The sequence below is a fragment of the Cydia fagiglandana genome, chromosome 24 (genome assembly GCF_963556715.1).
Source record: "Cydia fagiglandana chromosome 24, ilCydFagi1.1, whole genome shotgun sequence".
NCBI classification, from domain to species: Eukaryota; Metazoa; Arthropoda; class Insecta; order Lepidoptera; family Tortricidae; genus Cydia; species Cydia fagiglandana.
Genome location: NC_085955.1, coordinates 2584544 through 2603730, shown reverse-complemented (window position 1 = coordinate 2603730; position 19187 = coordinate 2584544). Strand labels below are relative to the sequence as shown.

The following is a 19187-nucleotide window of genomic DNA, read 5'->3' as shown; positions in this document are numbered from 1 at the left end:
TAGTATTTGAGCAAGAATATAGGTGCGTTATATCAAAGAGAATTAAGTAGATACTATCTACTCCCTCTAGAATGCTTTTCCCTTGTCTCTAGTAATATTTAATAAACAGTAATTTGGCCGACTTTTCTGGATCAATACTTCGTTTTTTATAGCATTAGAAATTAGGTAAACAATCTTGATGTGTCTTTTAATTGAAAAACACATTTTAAAAATAAGTTACGGCAAATACGTAAAAATTATGAATCTAATATGATCATTTATACCTATTCTCCTGCTTTCATAAGTAATAGTTTTTGATTTTTAAAAAGCGTTTTTCAATTAAAAGACATGACAAAATCGCTTACCTTCTTTCAAGTTCTTTCTAATGCTAAAAAAAACGAACTATAGACGATTTCTTTATAGTAGGTAATGAGTGTAATGACGAAATTACCTAGCACTTACGCCGCCGCTAAGATGTTCCTGTACCGACTTGTTCGACATCCGCATCCGCATAAGCTCCGCATCGATTTTATGCGGATGCGGATGTTGAAAATAATGCGAAAGTTCAGCGGTTGCGGATGCGGATGCGGATGTTCGCGACATCCCTGGTCTACATATACTGTTGCAAATCCTTTAAGCTACCCTAGGGTTGACTCAGCCGAAGCGATTTGTATTTTTTTAGTTTGTACTGTTGAACTATTTATGTATTATCAATCAAATTCAAACTCGGGTAAATCCATCGTTCAGATTATGCGATTTTTGTATCAAGAAAAGGTTATAGTACTCTATTATAATAAGGATATTTGCCGAGAGGGTCGAATGGATTTACCCGACTTTGAATTAAGTTAAGCGACACATACAGGGTGGAAAGATAAGTCGGGCCCTGGAGGGAAACTACCTTAAATCCTTAAGCTAGCTCATTTTACTGAAAGGAGACAATCCTTTATTTTTAAATAGAAACAAAACTGCATTCAAAAAAAATCTAAAACTTGCTTGCCTTGCCCGGGACTCGAACCGACTAATAATTCCAAAAAATAAAAACTCGCAATTTTATTCTACTAGTCGATACAGCTAATGTTAATGATAACATTTCTCCAAGAAACATTAGGTCTTACACTCGTCTGTCGTACAAAATATCCATATAATCTAATATTTAGTACTTAAGAGTTTTTTTAGACAAGCCAATTGAAGAAAATATGAAAAATACTTTGAATGCAGTTTTGTTTCTTTTTCAAAATAAAGGAATGTCTCCTTTAAGTAAAATGAGCCAGCTTATGAATTTAAGGTAGTTTCCCTCCAGGGCCCGACTTATCTTTCCACCCTGTATACTTATTCTAGAATAGGCTACATCCCTACTAGTCAAATCAGCTTCTTTTTTAGAACTGTCAAAACGATTTGCTAATATGGAATTTATATGAAAACGAATGTAGTGACGTCACGGTAAACTCACCTACTTTTTATATTTTAATCCGATTTATTACTCGTAAATACAAATTTTGTTTTTAAAATAGCTGCTATCTATGGTTTTCTAATAATTATCTGGTGCTATATTTCGTGCACGGTTTGAAATAATTTATTTTAAGTACAGGAAACATCCCTATACTATATTCGTACGTAATGGAGTGGCGGAATGAACGTCATACGGCAGTACGGCGACTCACGTTAGACCGGGCCGTGTCCGAGCCGGAGTCCGGCACTGACTTTTCTATGACATGACAGGCGATCATATGACGCTTTCCATAGAAAACGATGCGCCGAAAGCTCCGGCCCGGACACGGCCCGGTCTGTCGTGAGTCACCCTTAATTCGGGGGCAAACGTCACTAATTTTTACAAGCTTTTATTTACTTTCACCTGACCGTTGTCTGTGTGTCTGTCTGTAATCAAATCTTGCAAGTTAAATTTGATCCACTTCCGGGTTTCCGATTGAGCTGAAATTTTGCATACATACGTAAGTCGGGTGACAATGCAATATTAGGGTGTCATTCAGCTGATCTGATGATGGAGATCGGAGGTGGCCATAGGAACTCTGTGATAAACTGATAAAACAACGAAACCTTAATTGTGTTTGGGGTTTTTAGAATTGTCCCCATGAGTATTAGTTGCCTGTGGGAAGGAAAGTACAGTCAGCGATAAAAGCTTGTACCAAAAATGAATTTTTTGCCAAAAACTTATTATCAAGGAAAAATAGACATAATCAAACTAACTCTATCATCTAGTCACTTAACACTTACTTGGTAAAACAGCTGGTATTCTGTGTCGGTGAGCCTGAGAGCCACTTCTTCTGGAAAATGCAGCAGTTCCTTCAAGGACATCAACTCCTCGTAACTGCAGTCTTCGGAGGCCGAGGAACCTGGAAGCCATCAATCCTTGAGCATACTTTAACGGACCAGATAAAACAAACCGGCCAAGTGCGAGTCGGACTCGCGCACGAAGGGTTCCGTACCAGTACGCAAAATTGTGCGACTGACAGCGGCGGCGGCGGCAGCCATAGATGGTAATAAGAGGTCCAATCCTATATGGTTGCCGACGCCGCCGCCGTCGCCAATCGCGCAATGTTATGGCCGAGCCGTAATACTGCATAGCCTCGTGCCGCCCAATGTACAATAGGATGTACACTCAGTTTCGATGGAATGTGAACCTTAATTTAAAGCAAAGTAGGTAGCATTTCATTTGTCTCGTAAATTTTTCGAACAAATTAAATTCAACCTAATTGAAAATATAATAAGATTCTAACTTCCTTGGCTATAATTTTGTATGGTGGGCGGCACGAATATAGGTAAAAAAAATATTTTTTTTTTATGAAATTCCCACTTCATAAATGCTTAAAATATGGGGCATTCCATGAGAATGTCGTTTACGTAACGCCATTCTTCTAATACTTCTAATGCTGAGAAAGCGTTATTGGGTCTGGTAATATTTCATAACTTGGCTAATAATTTAGCAGTATAATTATTCTCGTTCTTTCACATTAGAGTTACGTAAGCGACATTCCTGTGGAATATCCCATATTATTATGCGGAATATGTGTATTACTTAGAGGACATAACCACACGGAGTAGCCATTAACAGGCGTTCCCCTCTGTCGAAAATAGGCGGCCAATGGTCATACACATTGTATGGACTGACGTTTATCTGACATGGCTATTTTTACGTTACGTTTACTAGTGAAGAGCAAGAGCTAGGCTCTTAAGAATAATGATGATGTAGGGGAGACCGATGTGTGTTGTGACAGAGGAGAGTTGTGACATCGTTAATTTTTTGGAATCTATTAACTAAAATCTATTAACTATTAACTAAACTATTTACTAAAAACAAAAGACCAAACTGAAGGTTTGCCAAAGAGCGATGGAGCGCAACATGCTTGAGGTGAGAAGGATTGACCGGATCCGGAACACTACGTTGCGCACCAAAACAGGCATCGTCGACGTTGGGGTAAAAACCGCCAGGCTAAAATGGGACTGAGCAGGCCATGTACGACGCATGCACCCACAGAGGTGGGCTAAACTAGCCACGGAGTGGGTGCCACAATGTAAATGCCGGCAAGGTCGGCCTAAGAGGAGATGGCGGGACGACCTGGACACATTTCTCAGCAACTGGACAGATGCTGCACTTAATCGGGAGGATTGGAGGTCTAGTGGGGAGGCCTTTGCCCAGCAGTGGGACACCTTATAGGCTTAACAAAAAAAAAAAACAAGGTCGCAGGAGCGCGCGTTTGTTAGTTCAAGTTACGAGCTAACAAACGCACACTGTTGCGAGCTCGCTAACAGTCATTAGATTCCAAAAAATCGACAATGTCACAACTCTCATCTGTCAAAACTCACCTCGGTCTCCCCTATACGAGTAGGTACATTTGAAGTGCCCCTCTCCCGCAAAAATCGGCAGACCGTTTTGTACAGAAAATTACAGACAAGGCGCCTTCGATTTGTTATATCCTCCAAGGTGTAGTATGCAAGTCAAAATTCCAAAGTAACATACCTATTTCTAGAACTTCCGCTTCCACCCCACTTTTAGAGTTTACGCTCGCATAATAACGGGGTACGTTCCGAAGTGAGATTGAAAAGTTATGCTTTCGCGGTGTAAACTTAGTTTAAGAGCGAACGTTCTTCAGAATAATGCTCGGGATTGCCGTAAACTTTACTGGCAAAGGTAAATATAAATATAAGGATCTCGATTGGAGGGTCTGCCATCTTGTGGCCTGAATCGGAAACATATGTGCACATATACATTGCAAGTGCTGCCATCTACCGTTCTCGTCGGTTTCTTTGTGCATAGTAGGTTCTGCCATCTCGTGGACTACATCGGAAGCATTAACGACACATTTACGCCTCGCGCCAAAAATCTGACGGATCCTATGCTGCCCCCTATAGTTTATGCACGCCTATACTTGACTGGTAGACAACGCCATTAGCCAAGTACGCCATTTCTACATATTTATGTATTTTATGTAGTAAAGATTAAATAAATAAGTAAATATTTACCTTCATCGTCTTTCTCAAAACCATGCCCCGCAGAGGCACCACTCGGCCCTGGCCTAGACCCGTCTCGCATCTCACAAGCACTATATCACTAATAAAACTCTAACCCACTACACTACAGTACAAAACACTACACTCTTCATCAACGCCAACGCCATCTACTGTCATCCGTATAAAACACTGTTAAACTCTTTGATAATCACGCCATCTATATTTATGACCACGTATTAATGTTATGAACGCCATCTATTGACCTATAACGGAACGTTTTCATGATTGCGCGCGCGATTGAAGCCAACGGCTTTTTGGCGACATTTTGAAGGTACACTCGTATTGTTTAATCTGGAACAAAGAGAAAATATATGTTATTAACCTATAATATACAACAAAGAGGTAGAGCATAGGTTTGTAAATATATAATGATAACCTTAATCTCGACACCGAAAGGAACATAGTTGTAATTGACATTTAGACCCTTGTATATCCGCCTTTTGAGGGTCTGTGCTCTGTAAGTACTACTTATATACCAGGACAGAATAAATAATAGTATACTAGGTACAGAAGATTCATTCTCTAACAAAACGCGTCTGTTACGATTAGGACAGATATGACCGCCAGGTGGCGACAGCGCCACGCGCGGCTTATGGCTAGCCACCAAAATTGGTGTGGAACGGATGTACTTGTAGCTACCTGTTGCAAAGCGACGAAATCGCGGAGTGAGCCACGCGTGATAGCAGTAAGTATCATAGTCTAATAAAACATGGTCTTCTTTTCCCAGAGTGACACAGGCCTACGTCACACTAACATGGCCGCTATATATAGCGCTATCGCATATTATCATATAGCGCTGTCGCATGATGACGTAGGCTTGTGTCAGTCAGGTGACCTAGAAAAGACGGGAAGAGAGTGCCAGGCGGAGTATATTATTATACCATGGTAAGTATTAAGCAAGCAAGTATTAAATAGAGTCAGCTCTACTCTGTACCTTTAGGTATTTAAATAAAAGTAAACAAAATCTACCCTCAAATAGTTCCTTAAGGCAGTTGACGGTAGAATGTAAACATTACACGATCAAATAATGTAGGTTAAAGTCAGTTCGTTCAATGACTGATCCAGGTGGTTTTGTATTTGGTCGGTTAACCAATAAATGTTATACTTGAATGTTGTACTACCCGAAAATGTCCAAATTGTTTATTTACTTTTAGTTAATACCGAAAGATAGAGACTTTAGAACAATGACGGGGCACGCGGTGTTTAATATTCCTGACATACACACACATACATATATATACATTTCCACTTTCTATTATTAGTAAGTTTATACAATCGACGTCAAAGATATGTTTACATTTTTCGCCTTATTACAAAGGAGTAAGGCGCAAAAGTGTAAACATATCTTTGACGTCGACTGTACCATTATTCGGCACATCTCTAGTTTGAATGTTTTTTCATATTTTAATCGTATTTTCTTTATGTTTCGTGTCAACATTTCAAACTGATTTGTATGATTTTCAGTTTGAGCGTGACGTTTCCTTTGACACTTCGCTTTTGTGTAAAACTTTATTCATCAGATAAATGTCCACAGTTTTAATGTATTTCATTGTTAGGTTATTTCGGGAACGACAGACAAACAAAATATCATATTGTACAAAACAGATGGCATTAATATTTAATAGGTACCTATTAAAATCTTTGCTGAACAATTGTATTTTTTTTATTGTTCATTTTTAACAAAAACAATACACGGCCAAAATATTATACTTAAGACGAAACAAGAGCTGAGTTTTAAATAGAGCGAAAAAATCTCAAAAATCGAGGTTTCGTACTCCACTGTTTCCTCCTCCAAAACTTAACCAATCGTAACCAAATTTGGAAATCTAAATGATTATGAAATTATCTGTGTCGGATCGTTTTGATTTTTTGGCTAATTGATATCAGTTTTGAATACTACGCCTCTCATTGCGGCATAGTCAATGAGGCCAGTTTGCCCATAATGATGGGCTCTAGCGCCTTAAAAAAAAATATCAAAAAAAAGCAAAACGGTCCGACCCAGATATTGACAATATTAATCTGTGTTGAAAAAATCATTGCTGTAGCATCAAAACCCACGGAGGAAACAGTCGAGTACGTTTGTATGGAGAAATTACCACTCCCGTTGGCTCTTAACGCACATGGAGTCGCGGGAAGAGCTAAGTTGACTAAGACTTTAATAATACATTAACTCCTCAAGTACTTCCCGAAGGCCCCAAGAAAATACTTTATTTAATAAAGAGCCAACTGCGCACAGAATGTACATAATACCATCCCTTCGGCGCAACTTTAATGCCCTACTTTATCTATATAGCTCGTGCAAAATACAACCTTATCATAGCGTCATAAAGTTGAAAGTTGTTCGTGTGGATTTGTAAGGAAGAGTAACTAAAGTATGGACATAACTCTATAGTCATAAAAAGTTATTTATGTTTCACTACGAGTATCTTGGACTTACATCTTGAGGGGATTATTAAGTTTTGTTTTACTCACGGTAGGCTAGAATGACCTGACCTACTGCCGTATTCGAACTTCAAGATATTCACAAGAGACGAGACGTACTAGATCCATTCTAGATACGTTATAGTTTAGATATCAACTAGTTCTCTTTTGCAGCACAATTCGGGCAACCAATGTCACTTTTACGTTAGATAGAGTAAGATATCTATTAGATGTGAATTGGATCTCTAAGTCATATCCTGTGGAAATCGTTCAAGAGTATCTCCAGAATCGCGCAAATGTCAAATTTGACTGGTTAAATCTTAAACATATCGTTATAGTGTATACAACATTATTTGCGGTATTTGACGTCTGTCACTCACAACAGCAATACTACGTAAAATGTCTTGCACATCGAAATCACAAAGGAAAACAACTGCACTGCAAACGTTTACGTTCTACGTCTTTTTTTTTTAATTTTAGGGTTGGCCGGTCACCATCGTTATGAATCGATAGTAGTCTAAGTAAATCGATATGAATTTTTCATTTTTCTTTTAATAAAAGTAAGGAAAAGGTGGATAATTAACTGTAAATATGGATATATTTATCGTCACCTAACAGACAACAAATTTGACACAGAAATAACATAAATAAATTTTAAAATAGATCCCCAGTTAGTTTAGATTTTGACGATGGGTGCGACCTACTCGGTCGGTGTATTAAATGCATTTACCTTGCGGGAAAACCATATAATTCTAGCTTTATTTAAATCTCAAATAAAAATTCATTATACGTCACAATTCGATACCTCAGTCTACGTGCCATCCAATCGTAATCGCTTGCTGTGACAATCGATTTGGGTTAGTTACATCTCTATATACGTCAGTCACAATGTGTCAAATAACGCAAATAATATTGCATACAGTATATCGTATCTTGGTGATGTCTAAAAGATGTCTAATAGATGTCTATTTCAAAATCCGAATCGGGCCCCTATTATGATACATGCGTTCGTGATAATGGTAAGGTGCAATGGGGCAATTTCGACTGCGGGATATTTGGGCGTCGAAAATAGTTATTTGTTTTATAAGTGGGCAAAGTTATTGTTTAACCGCTCATGCTAATATTGATACCTGAGCAAGCGTAAGATTCCAAAATTTTAAATATGGAATCTTGAGCGTTGTGAGGGTTTCAAAGCACGAGGGTTAAACCAAATTAAATGCAAATGAACGTCATTAAATATTTATCACTCAAAATCATCATTTAAAAGTCAATTCTACTAGCTAACACAGGGAAACAATTCAAAATTTGCAATCAGAATTTGCCCCACACGTGAATAAAATGCAACTTTGCAATATAAGGGTTCCGTTTTTTCTTTTTGAAGTACCGTAAAATGGGGTGAGTAGGGTCAAAACTGAAATTCAAACCTCAATAACATTTTATTTTTACATATGAAAACTGAATGGTGTATATAATAAGTGTTCCGGACGTTTGTATTTTAGTTTTTATTTTTCCATTTCATAACTTTGACGATAAAGAGGAAAACCCACCTCACCCCGTAGTGCCTCGTATTTGGGTTGAGAGGGGTTTTCATACAAAGGTGATTTTGGAAGATTACTATAGCTCCATTTTAAATTGGAATACATAACTTTTGTAGCAGTAGCCTTAAAATCCCTTCTCACCCCCCTCTCAAACCTTCTCTCCCCATTCATAACCCACCTCTCGCGAAACCTACTCACCCCGTTTTACGGTACGGAACCCTAAAAATAAAAACTGTTTTACATTTTCTTTCAACCAGACACACCACTATAAGTACTGAAGTATCAATCATTTGATCATTTGGCTGGTATTTGTTGGACGCGCTCCAACTTCCAGTCTTTATGTATTTGACTATACCAGAGATCAGTTAATAAGAAAAACTAACCACCTTATTCAGCCGCCTTATTCATAGAGTTAGATCGTAAAAAGTCTACAGCGATTTTGATAGCCCACGCAGTGCAAGTGTCATTTTAAACGTCAAACTTCTATGAAATTATGACGTTTAAATAACACTTACACTGCGTGGGCTATCAAATCCGCTGCAGACTTTTATTGGTGCGACTATAAACGTCTACTAAAGTTGACAAGCCGATAATAATCGTTTGTCCCTTTCTATCATACCAGTACGTCGGAAAGGGACAAACGATTATTATCGGCATGTCAACTTTAGTAGACGTTTATGAATAAGGAGGTAATCATCTAACTTCGGTTACCGCGATAGTTTATATCATGTATAATGAATTTAAAATACATCCCGGGGCGAATCAACTTTTAAAATACTGATTTCGTATCCTTAGACTCCCTATCAAAGAAATAAAAATATTATTAGATCCATAAGTATTTAATTAACACATTAACATTAACAACATGATCAGATAAAAGTTAAATTTTGTACGGTAATGTAGCAGAAAAAATTATGCTCCCATAGTAAATTCGAAACGTCTGAAAACGATGCCATGAAGCTTACGATTAAAATTTTAATTTGATAATTTTTCCAATTTTTTTTTTCGATTTTTTATTTCATTTTTTTTTATTCAGCGTGGGGACTATAGCCATATCTTCTTGTGCTTGAGAGGAGACCTGTGCCTAACAATAGATCGCATATAGGCTATTTCTTTTTTAATTAAAACCAATATTCAATTTTTTTTTTATTATGAATGGGCTTACTCATGGCCACAGACTAGCCGAGGCGTAGACGTGGCCTACGATGTAGCGAGCTCGCCCAGAAGGTGCCTGTTCACTCTTGATTTGAAGGTTGCCGGGTTATAAGAACACGGAAATATAGACGCCGGCAAGGAATTCCATTCCTTGGCAGTGCGCATAAGGAAAGTAGAAGCAAAGCGCTTCGTGCGAATTGGTGGAATATCTACCAAGTAAGGATGGAAACCGGCCGTGCGTCTAAAAGTCCGATGGTAGAATGGGGACGGTGGAATAAGCTCGTGTAGCTCTTGGGCACACTCCCCGAAGTGCAACCTGTAGAATACCGACAGGCTGGCGACTTTCCGCCGATGGGCCAAAGACTGAAGCTTAGCCGTTAGCTTCTTGTCGCCAATCATCCTCCTGGCTCTGCGCTCCACTGAGTCCAAAGCGGCGAGTTGGTATTTAGCTGAGCCATCCCACAGGTGGCTGCAATACTTCAATTTTTCTTTTTTAATTAATATAAATAACGCCTGATTTTATTCACTATTTCTTTTTTTCTAAGTGTTTAGATCTAACATCATGCGTTTTATTATTCACAAAGACGGTACCTACTTAATCGCGTAAAATTAAGTTTTAAATTTACCTCCGACGTTTCGAGGACGGCATTCTCCCCGTGGCTTGGGGGAAAACTAGCTAAAGTCGACCGTTTGACCTTATCTGTCATTTTGACTTATGTATTTGTAAGAAATGGATAAAGCATAATTTGACTAAATCAGTACAGATATGATGGTCGTTCTTGTCTACGTGACAGCGAGATAAAACGGTGTCCGACACTTTCCATCCCACGATGTTAAAAAGTGACAGCTATTTTATCACATGGATAAAGATGGATAAAGCCATCCATAATAGGCCGTCAGACCTGTAAAGTTTTATAGTGTAAGGGGGTTTAGCTATCTATCTTTTTTACCTGTCTCTGACTCTACTGACATCTGCTGTGTAATGATAGCTTTCCTTTTTCTTGTGGGGTTTTCCGGCGGAACTTCGAGTAGTTTGCTTAGGCCGAAGGTTTAGGGTGAACCGCTTTGGAAAAGTAAGTTTGAAGGAGTCATCGGCCTGAATAATAAATTATTATAACATCACTATACTGCCGTCCTAGTCTAAAAGGCAGTTTTTCGACAAAAGCTAGTTTCGAGATAATCGCAAAAAACCAACCCAAACATCTTTCTTGAATTTCTACGAAACGGTAAAACTTTTTCCATTTTTTCTTTTTTTATGTGGTAGGTATATATATGTACTTATTTTAGGTATTTATAGTATGTTTCTAAACAGCTCAGTTTTTTTTTATTTTATAAAAAACACTTTAAATTAGTATTAAGCTTAAAAATGAGTACGTCGTACTAGTCAAGAAGGCGGTAAACATGCGTTATGCGGCGTTCTAACTTAGTTCCGAAGTAGAAACTAGGTAAAAACGCCGTATATGTCACATGTTGCCTTTTTGCTTAGTACCAATGAATAATTCGCACTTGAGATCCTAAGTTAAAAGACCCTATAGCAGCTATTCGGCCTTTTTGGTTAGTATACTAGGAAAAATTATGAATTTGACCAGATTTTCGACTAGCGTGCTAGTGTAAAAAATCGTATACCAACAAAAACACCGAATATACGGTTTTATAGATTAGTATTTATGGAAGAAATGGGAATAAAAAACAGCCACGTAGTTTAAATGTTTATTTATATACGAACAAAAAACGCCATAATAGTAGGCTATTATTCAAAAAACGAGATCCAGCAATTACTTTTTGGATTATAATCTCAATTATCATACAAAATTAACATATAAATTGGGTTATTCCCACTAGTTACGATCAAGTTGTTACCAGTGGTAACTAATGGGAGTAGTTACCACTACAATCTTGTTAGGGTTCAATAAAGCCTCTATATTTATAGTATTCTACTTATACTGTTTTTATTACTATTGAACTGTAACAAAATGTTGGTGGTAACTACTAGGAATAAAATCCAACCTTTTACCAGTGGTAACTACTGGGAAACAAATCTCATTAGTTACCACTGGTAACAACTTGATGGTAATTAGTGGGAAAAACCCGATCTATGTGTTAATTTTATATGGTAATTAAGATTATAATCCAAAAAGTAATCGCTGGATCTTGTTTTTTTAATAATAGCCTGGTAGTATAGTGTTTTGTGTTCATATAATAAACAAACATTTAAACTGTACTGTAAAAAAATGTTGGTGGTAACTACTAGGAAAAAATCCCACCTTTTACCAGTGGTAACTACTGGAAAAAGAAGTTCCCAGTAGTTACCACAAAACTGAGTTGGTGGTAGCTACTGGGAAGAAAAGTGGGATATAAATTCCCAGTAGTTACCACTGGTAACAACTTGGCGGTAGATACCTAACTAGTGGGAATAGCCCCATAATATGTAACAAATATTTAGTGTACGGCCTTTCTGATTTTATTTGTATAATAGACTAGATTTACTCGACTCTACTAATGACATTACATATAGTTCTAATGAGCATGAGCAACGAAACTTAACAGAGTCCGCAGTAAGCTCAGCCGAATTTTTACTTCCCATAAAAACGGAGATTCGTACTCATTTTAAAACAACGTGTTGGATTGTACTAAATTGCACATACAATGACATGAGGTATATCTATGCCAGTACCTAATTAGTTTATATTCCAATAAAACTAATGAAATAGAGGAAAAATAAGTTTTGTATGAAAAACTTATTTTCGCTGTATTTTTTTCCATGGTATCTGAAGCTACACATTAATTACAGGCATAGATAACCTTATCCTTTACTGAGTACAAAGTTTTAGAGCAATCTAGCTAATCGTTTTAAAATGAGAGGGTAACTACAGTTGTATGGAGAACCCAGCTTGCTGCTGACTTAAATCTTAGCAAACATTTATCTTTGTAGGTGACCAGTTTTTGCATACACGTAACTCAAAAAATACATAATGTTTTACCGAATTCGTGGCATCTCTAATATTTATTTTAGTTTGTTATCAATAGGCATGGAATTTTATCGCACGGTAATACGTTAGCGAATTATGTAGTCTACATTAGCAATAAAATTAATACGAGTGTATTAATTCCTGCACATACTCTGTCATTTATTTAATTCTAAAACGCCTTTTGGCGGTTGTAATTAAAAATTAGATTCACAATAAAATTGTTTTATATTAGATTACAAACTCATAGCTTTGACTATTTTAACATACAACTATTATCTAATACACAAACATACCAACCTATTTTAAGATACATATTGTTTTTTTATAAAACGTAATAGATAGTACTGTAATATACCGGGTGTGGCCTGTAACATGAGCAAAAAATTAAACTGTAGGCTGTACTCCTCATACTGATCAACATTTGTTCGGCGACTTTTAAAAATAACTTGTGGTTTGATTTTTTAATACACTTTAAAGTTTATTCTAAGACGCAATGTATTGCGAATTTTATTATGTTTAAGGCGTGACAAGCAACGTCAATCACAATGATAATGGCGTGGCGATGGCGTCCATTGAAGATAATATTACTTTTGTATGAAAAATAGGGAGTCTAAATACTTCATAATTTTTAAAAGTTGTTGAACAAAAGTGTCACCGTTTGAGGAGTACAATCTATGTTTTAATTATTTGCTCATGTTATAGGCCACACCCGGTATAAATACTATGATAAATAAAACGTAATATAATTTGCAGTAATTAATTTACGATATTTCTTATCGAAATCTATTGGTGCGATATGAACTAGATAAAACCTACTTAAGTATTTCATTTAAGTAAAATATTTTATATATGTATATACATGTGTATATAATATTATCTTTAATTCTCAGTTGGTTTTCGGATGGACCCAGGTTCCATACAAAGATGCCCATAGTCCTTTGTCCTGGTTATCTAAATACTTAGGCGGAAAATGTTATACTGCACGTAAGAATTCTCATTAAATTTCCCTTTAAAACATTTTTCAATAAGATTTAAACTCTTCATAATGTCAAATACCTACTTGGCTTATAAGGAATTAAACCCGATACGATTAGCTGTAATATCAAATTGATTTTATTTAAATAAAAGCAGTCAAACCGTCCAATGAATAAATAAAACTTAAACAACGTTTGCTGTAGAAAAGTACGTATGAACAATTTTACCATCACAAACTACGTTAGAAAGACGTATTTGCTGTCGATCTGAAGTATTTGCGAGGCATTTTTAAAGTATATACCTTGATAAAAATGATAATACTCGAAGGTACTAATTGTAAACACTACATATTATTGATAACATATGATGGTAATACAATAATAAAGTATTTTTTTAACCTTGGCGTTCGGTCAATATTTCGCGCGCAAAAAGCCACCTCCGCTCTCATTCCGGCAGCCACAAGCCTGCGCTTGCGGCTGACGGCTTTTACTTAGCGTAAAGGTGTTTTTCGGCGCGCGGGGAGCATGACGAAGGTTGGAGCATATACTGCGTTATAGACTAGTTAGACGCACTTTCAACCATTTTAAAAGTTTGTTTGCGTTTAATACGACGTCCATACAAAATAAGAAGAACGTATAATAGTTATACGTTTCTAAAGACTATTATGGTGACGTAAAAAAGTTAAGTGATACTAGGCTAAAATGGCGTATGAGACATTTAAACAAAATAAAATATTATACGATTTTTTAGACTAGTATCAGATCTAAAATTTTGCTAAAGATCCTAATCTTAAAGTGCGTATAGCGTCTTTTACGTATTTTTAGCCTAGTTTTTGGCTTATACGTTATTTTAGGCTAGATATGGTGGATAAGATTTTACGCAAACCAGAGCGTTAAAAAACGTATAGTTGCATATACTTTGTTTTAGCCTGGCTTTGTCAAATAGTCGCTTTTTAGACTAGGAACGAACGAAAATTAGTGCAAATACGGTCTTTTTACGATATTTTTCTCGAAAACTAAGTCACTTATCGGAAAACGGGCCAAAGTGTTCGATGCGTCTCGATCTCTACATTACGAATATACCAAAAAGTCAATTTTGGCAAAATGTCGAAAAACTGCCTTTTAGCTTAGGGCGGCAGTATAGGCAAAGACATATGTAACTTCGTATAAGAAAAAAGTCTAAGGAAAAAACGTGCCTCGGAAATCAAGAAAAAGTCATTCTCGGATAGATGCCCTACACACCTTTAGCCTATGCTCGGCTAGATGGCGCAACGACACCGTTTCATATTTAACAATTTAACACATAGATATGAGTGAATGAACATGGATCAAAATGATATAAAAATAATAAAATCATTTATCCATATATATATTTTTTTTTGATAATTTTATGCGTTTTCATTTTGAGTTTTAGTCGTGTGTCGATAGATGGCAGTAAATTTACTGTGACTACAAAATTCGCAATGACAGGACCCCTCTACACTATCTATTCTTTTTGCTATAGGCCAGTCAAAATAGATTTTTTCAAGAATTAATTTCCAGTAAGCTGGAAATCGTCTTATTTAGTAATATCTTCATTTGGTTCTAAACTAGTGTAATCCGAGTTTATCCATTCCAGGATTTGACGAATGTTTTTTGCACTTTTTCTGTTTTTTTGCTAGCAGTTCAAAAATGGTACAGCCGACGGAAAATTTGCTGTAATCATGATAAAAATTGACATCTGATTATCCGAAAGATACCTTAATATGAGTTCGTAGTCAAAGATTGTAAAAGATGGCCGCCACTTTGAATTTCTTTTTTTGGTATAACCGTGTAAAAATCCGTTTATTTTTTAACAGTGTCTGATCTACAACAACCTTGTTTGTAGTTTCATTGATTTTAACAAGCCTACAAAGTTATTTACATCTTAAATTGACACATGACTTGTGAGTCATGTCATTCATATGATCTAATTATTTAGGTGGTGTGCTGACGTGCCCAAAATGCGCTCGAGTATTTAGCAAGAAGATAGGGTACGTGAGCCACCTAAGAGCGCATCAGAGAGTGGATCAGCTACGTTCTAATAACACGAGTTAGAAATTGCCTACTCCAGAGCACACAGTCGCTGTGGCCGAAATCGGTCAGGAGAGCATCATCATCATCATCAGGATCTACTTCCTAGGGTTGCAACATACAGTTTTTAGCACTAATGTTTAAGAAACTGTATCTCATAACCGTTAACGGTTAAAAATATTAACGTGATTAAGTAAAAAATAGGTAAAGTAAGTACTTAGCCTAAGCAATTCCCCGTTTGCATAAGTCCCTCGTTCTGTTTCACCCGATATAATTTTAAATCTTAATCTTAAAGTTCAATTTTCAAGTTACCGCCGCCTTTTAGCATAGGACGGCTAAATTTCTCATTTCGATATAAGTATTTTAACTAGATTCTGTTGTACTTAAAATTCAATATCATTCCTATTCTGTACTTACATAATATCACTATTATATGCCTGTGCTCAAAGCGTGACCCGCATTCACTCGCTCGATTTGCTTAACGTACATACATACATAACATACAGACATACATCACACATGTTATATAACATCTGACGTAAAGGGGTAGGGATCCTGTAAATCAAGAGCGAAGCCGTTTTGGTTATAGTGATGGGACTATTATCGCTACGCCGATATCGATATATTGATAATTGTATAGGTGTCGATAAAATTATCGATATTTCAATAATTATAAAACATTTTTAGGCTGATTTAGGTATTAGCTCGTCCCAAACATATATAAATAAATAAATAAATAAATATTATAGGACATTCTTACACAGATTGACTAAGTCCCACAGTATGCTCAAGAAGGCTTGTGTTGTGGGTACTCAGACAACGATATATATAATATACAAATACATAAGTACTTAAATACATAGAAAACACCCATGACTCAGGAACAAATATCTGTATCATCATCAGAGCTCGGATAGGGTGAGCTATTTGCCTTATATATGACATAAGACATGTCAAATTATAAGGCAAATAGCTCACCCTATCCGAGCTCTGATCATCATACAAATAAATGCCCTTACTGGGATTCGAACCCAGGACCATCGGCTTCGCAGGCAGGGTCACTACCTACTAGGCCAGACCGGTCGTCAACATATACTTTATACTTTACGGTAAATATATGCTTACGGTAAATAAGTTTTCATCACTCCTCTTAACATCTAGGCGAACTTAGGTACTCATAATTATTTGAACTGAAAACGATCTGTAGGTTCCTGCTGAATTCCATTATTATGGGATTAAAAATAATTGAAATATCGTCCAATAAATAAACATGGAAATGGACCCTAAGACCTCACGTTCGTTCGATGTTTGTACTAACATTTATAAACGTTTTGACTTTCAATCCTATTTAATACCCGCGGCTTCGTCTCCGTGGAATTATGACAGCAGCTAAAGTCGGCATGGCGCCTGGATAATGCTAATAGCAATCATTCAATTCGCACATTGCTTTCTTCAATTACTAGGCAATTCATTATCTCTTTCAATTGCACTGCGTCCACTCTTTGCTCTCTTTTCAGGGATGATTTCTGACATAAAAACTATCCTATATCCTTTCCCGGGACTCAAACTATTTCTATACCAAATTTCAACTAAATCGGTTCAGCGTGAAGAGGTAACTGACTGACACACTTTCGTCTTTATAATATTAGTATGGACTAGTATAGATTATTATTATTATTTTATTTGATACACTAGCAGCTCTTAGAGCTGATGCGTGTATATCGAAGCACTTGTATTTTATTTTGCACTTTTTAAAGTTCTAAAATATGTATCCAGTCTATTCTTGAAAGTGTTGACCGGTGGTGAACTAACAACAGTTTCTGGTAGAGAGTTCCACACATTTACCACACCACACGATTCGGCAAGAAGTGTTTTCTAGGGTTAGCACACGGAGGTTTGACAAGATTTTTAGTGTCCTCTCAACCTTACATTGTGACTTGATGTGTATATGTCTTTAATATTTTATTTAATATTTGATGTGTATAGGTTTATATTATTGCTGATACTAAGGACTTAAATATAATTATACAAGCGAAGCAACTTGTAAAATTAGTTATTATAGTTGGCACAAAGTTGGTTCGATTTATCCGAACGTTAAGCCGACTTTCACTAATTACTCTGGATAGTCTGGATACTACACCTGGTATTCGTGTCCCGGGATATTTTAGTTATTTACGTGATAGAAGTGGACGAATTCGTCTGTTTATTGCCACGAGGCTCTCGTTAAAAGTGCAATGCAGCAGCCAAAATTGATAACTCTTTAGCCACTCAGGAGAATATTTATACATAATTTGATGTATTATTATATTAACCACAGCTAGGTATGCCGCGTTGTTAGATTTTCTGATTATTTTAATAATTACACAAGTAAAGAGCGTAAAAGAAAATCAATACAATTTCTGAAATCCCTTTAGCTATTCCTGACTGAATTATAAGCTTAAGAATATTAAGCTTACTAATCTCTTTAGCTATTCGACTTAATAATGCGTGACTGACCCGATTAAAATATTTTTTATATCCTCCTTACTGATATAAAATTAATAATACGAAAAAAATAATATGTGCCAAATAGTTCACTATATCGCAAAGTCAAATCATACCTACCTAACACACAAACTATCGATATATCGATAAATGTTTCGATATAATCCCATCCTTACTTAATGCTCGCAGTAAAAGTACACCTCAATATATCAAACTTCGGGTGCGTTCAATAGATTTCCTTTACACTTCTCTTTGATTTCAGTTGAGTTTTTTTCAGGATTCGTTATTTTATAAAATTATTCTTTTATAATATAATATCACATAATTCGATTTCGACCTGCGATGATGGAAATTTTCGCTGATTTCAGGTAAACTTCGGTAGCTTAGTTGGTGGAGGTAAAGGAACGATTTGGAGTTTTATTTATTATTTTCCTTAACAATTATAATTTTATTGAAGATCTCAAACTGGTTAAGCCCGCTTTAGAAGATTATAAGGATCGTACGATCTTACTTTATCTAACGTAACAGTGACATTCTGCCGTATTCGAAATTCAAGATATTCACAAGAGACGACACGTACTAGATCCATTCTAGATACGTTATAGTTTAGATATCAACTAGTTCTCCTTTGCAGCGCAATTCGGGCAACTAATGTCACTTTTACGCTAGATAAAGATATCTATTAGATGTGAATTCGATCTCTAAGTCATATCCTGTAGAAATCGTTCAAGAGTATCTCCAGAACCGCGCAAATGTCAAATTTGACAGGTTAGATCTTAAACATATCGTTATCGTATCTTGGTGATGTCTAAAAGATATCTAATAGATGTCTATTTCAAAATCCGAATCGAGCCCATTGGTTGCCCGAATTGCGCCGCAAATGAGAACTAGTTGATATCTAAACTATAACGTATGTAGAATGGATCTAGTACGTGTCGTCCCTTGTGAATATCTTGAAGTTCGAATACGGCAGACTGGCTTTGATTTGGTCGGTCCATCTCATTGGAGATCCTCTAGCCCTGTGCACAACCAGACAAGTCACGCCAAGAAACGTGTCCAAAGAAGTTGTTGAGGTTCCGAGTTTTGAC

General features: G+C 36.4%; 1 protein-coding gene across 1 annotated transcript in view; it reads right to left on the bottom strand.

Annotated features, from left to right (window-relative positions):
* Positions 1 to 19187, bottom strand: part of LOC134676589 (uncharacterized) — a 270423-nt gene that overhangs the window by 99474 nt on the left and 151762 nt on the right. Inside the window, exons 3-4 of the mRNA XM_063534982.1 lie at positions 4459 to 4797; positions 2212 to 2330 (exon numbers count right to left, since the gene is read on the bottom strand). Coding sequence (XP_063391052.1) covers positions 2212 to 2330; positions 4459 to 4528 — 189 coding nt within the window. The 5' untranslated portion in view covers positions 4529 to 4797. The remainder of the gene's footprint in view (positions 1 to 2211; positions 2331 to 4458; positions 4798 to 19187) is intronic.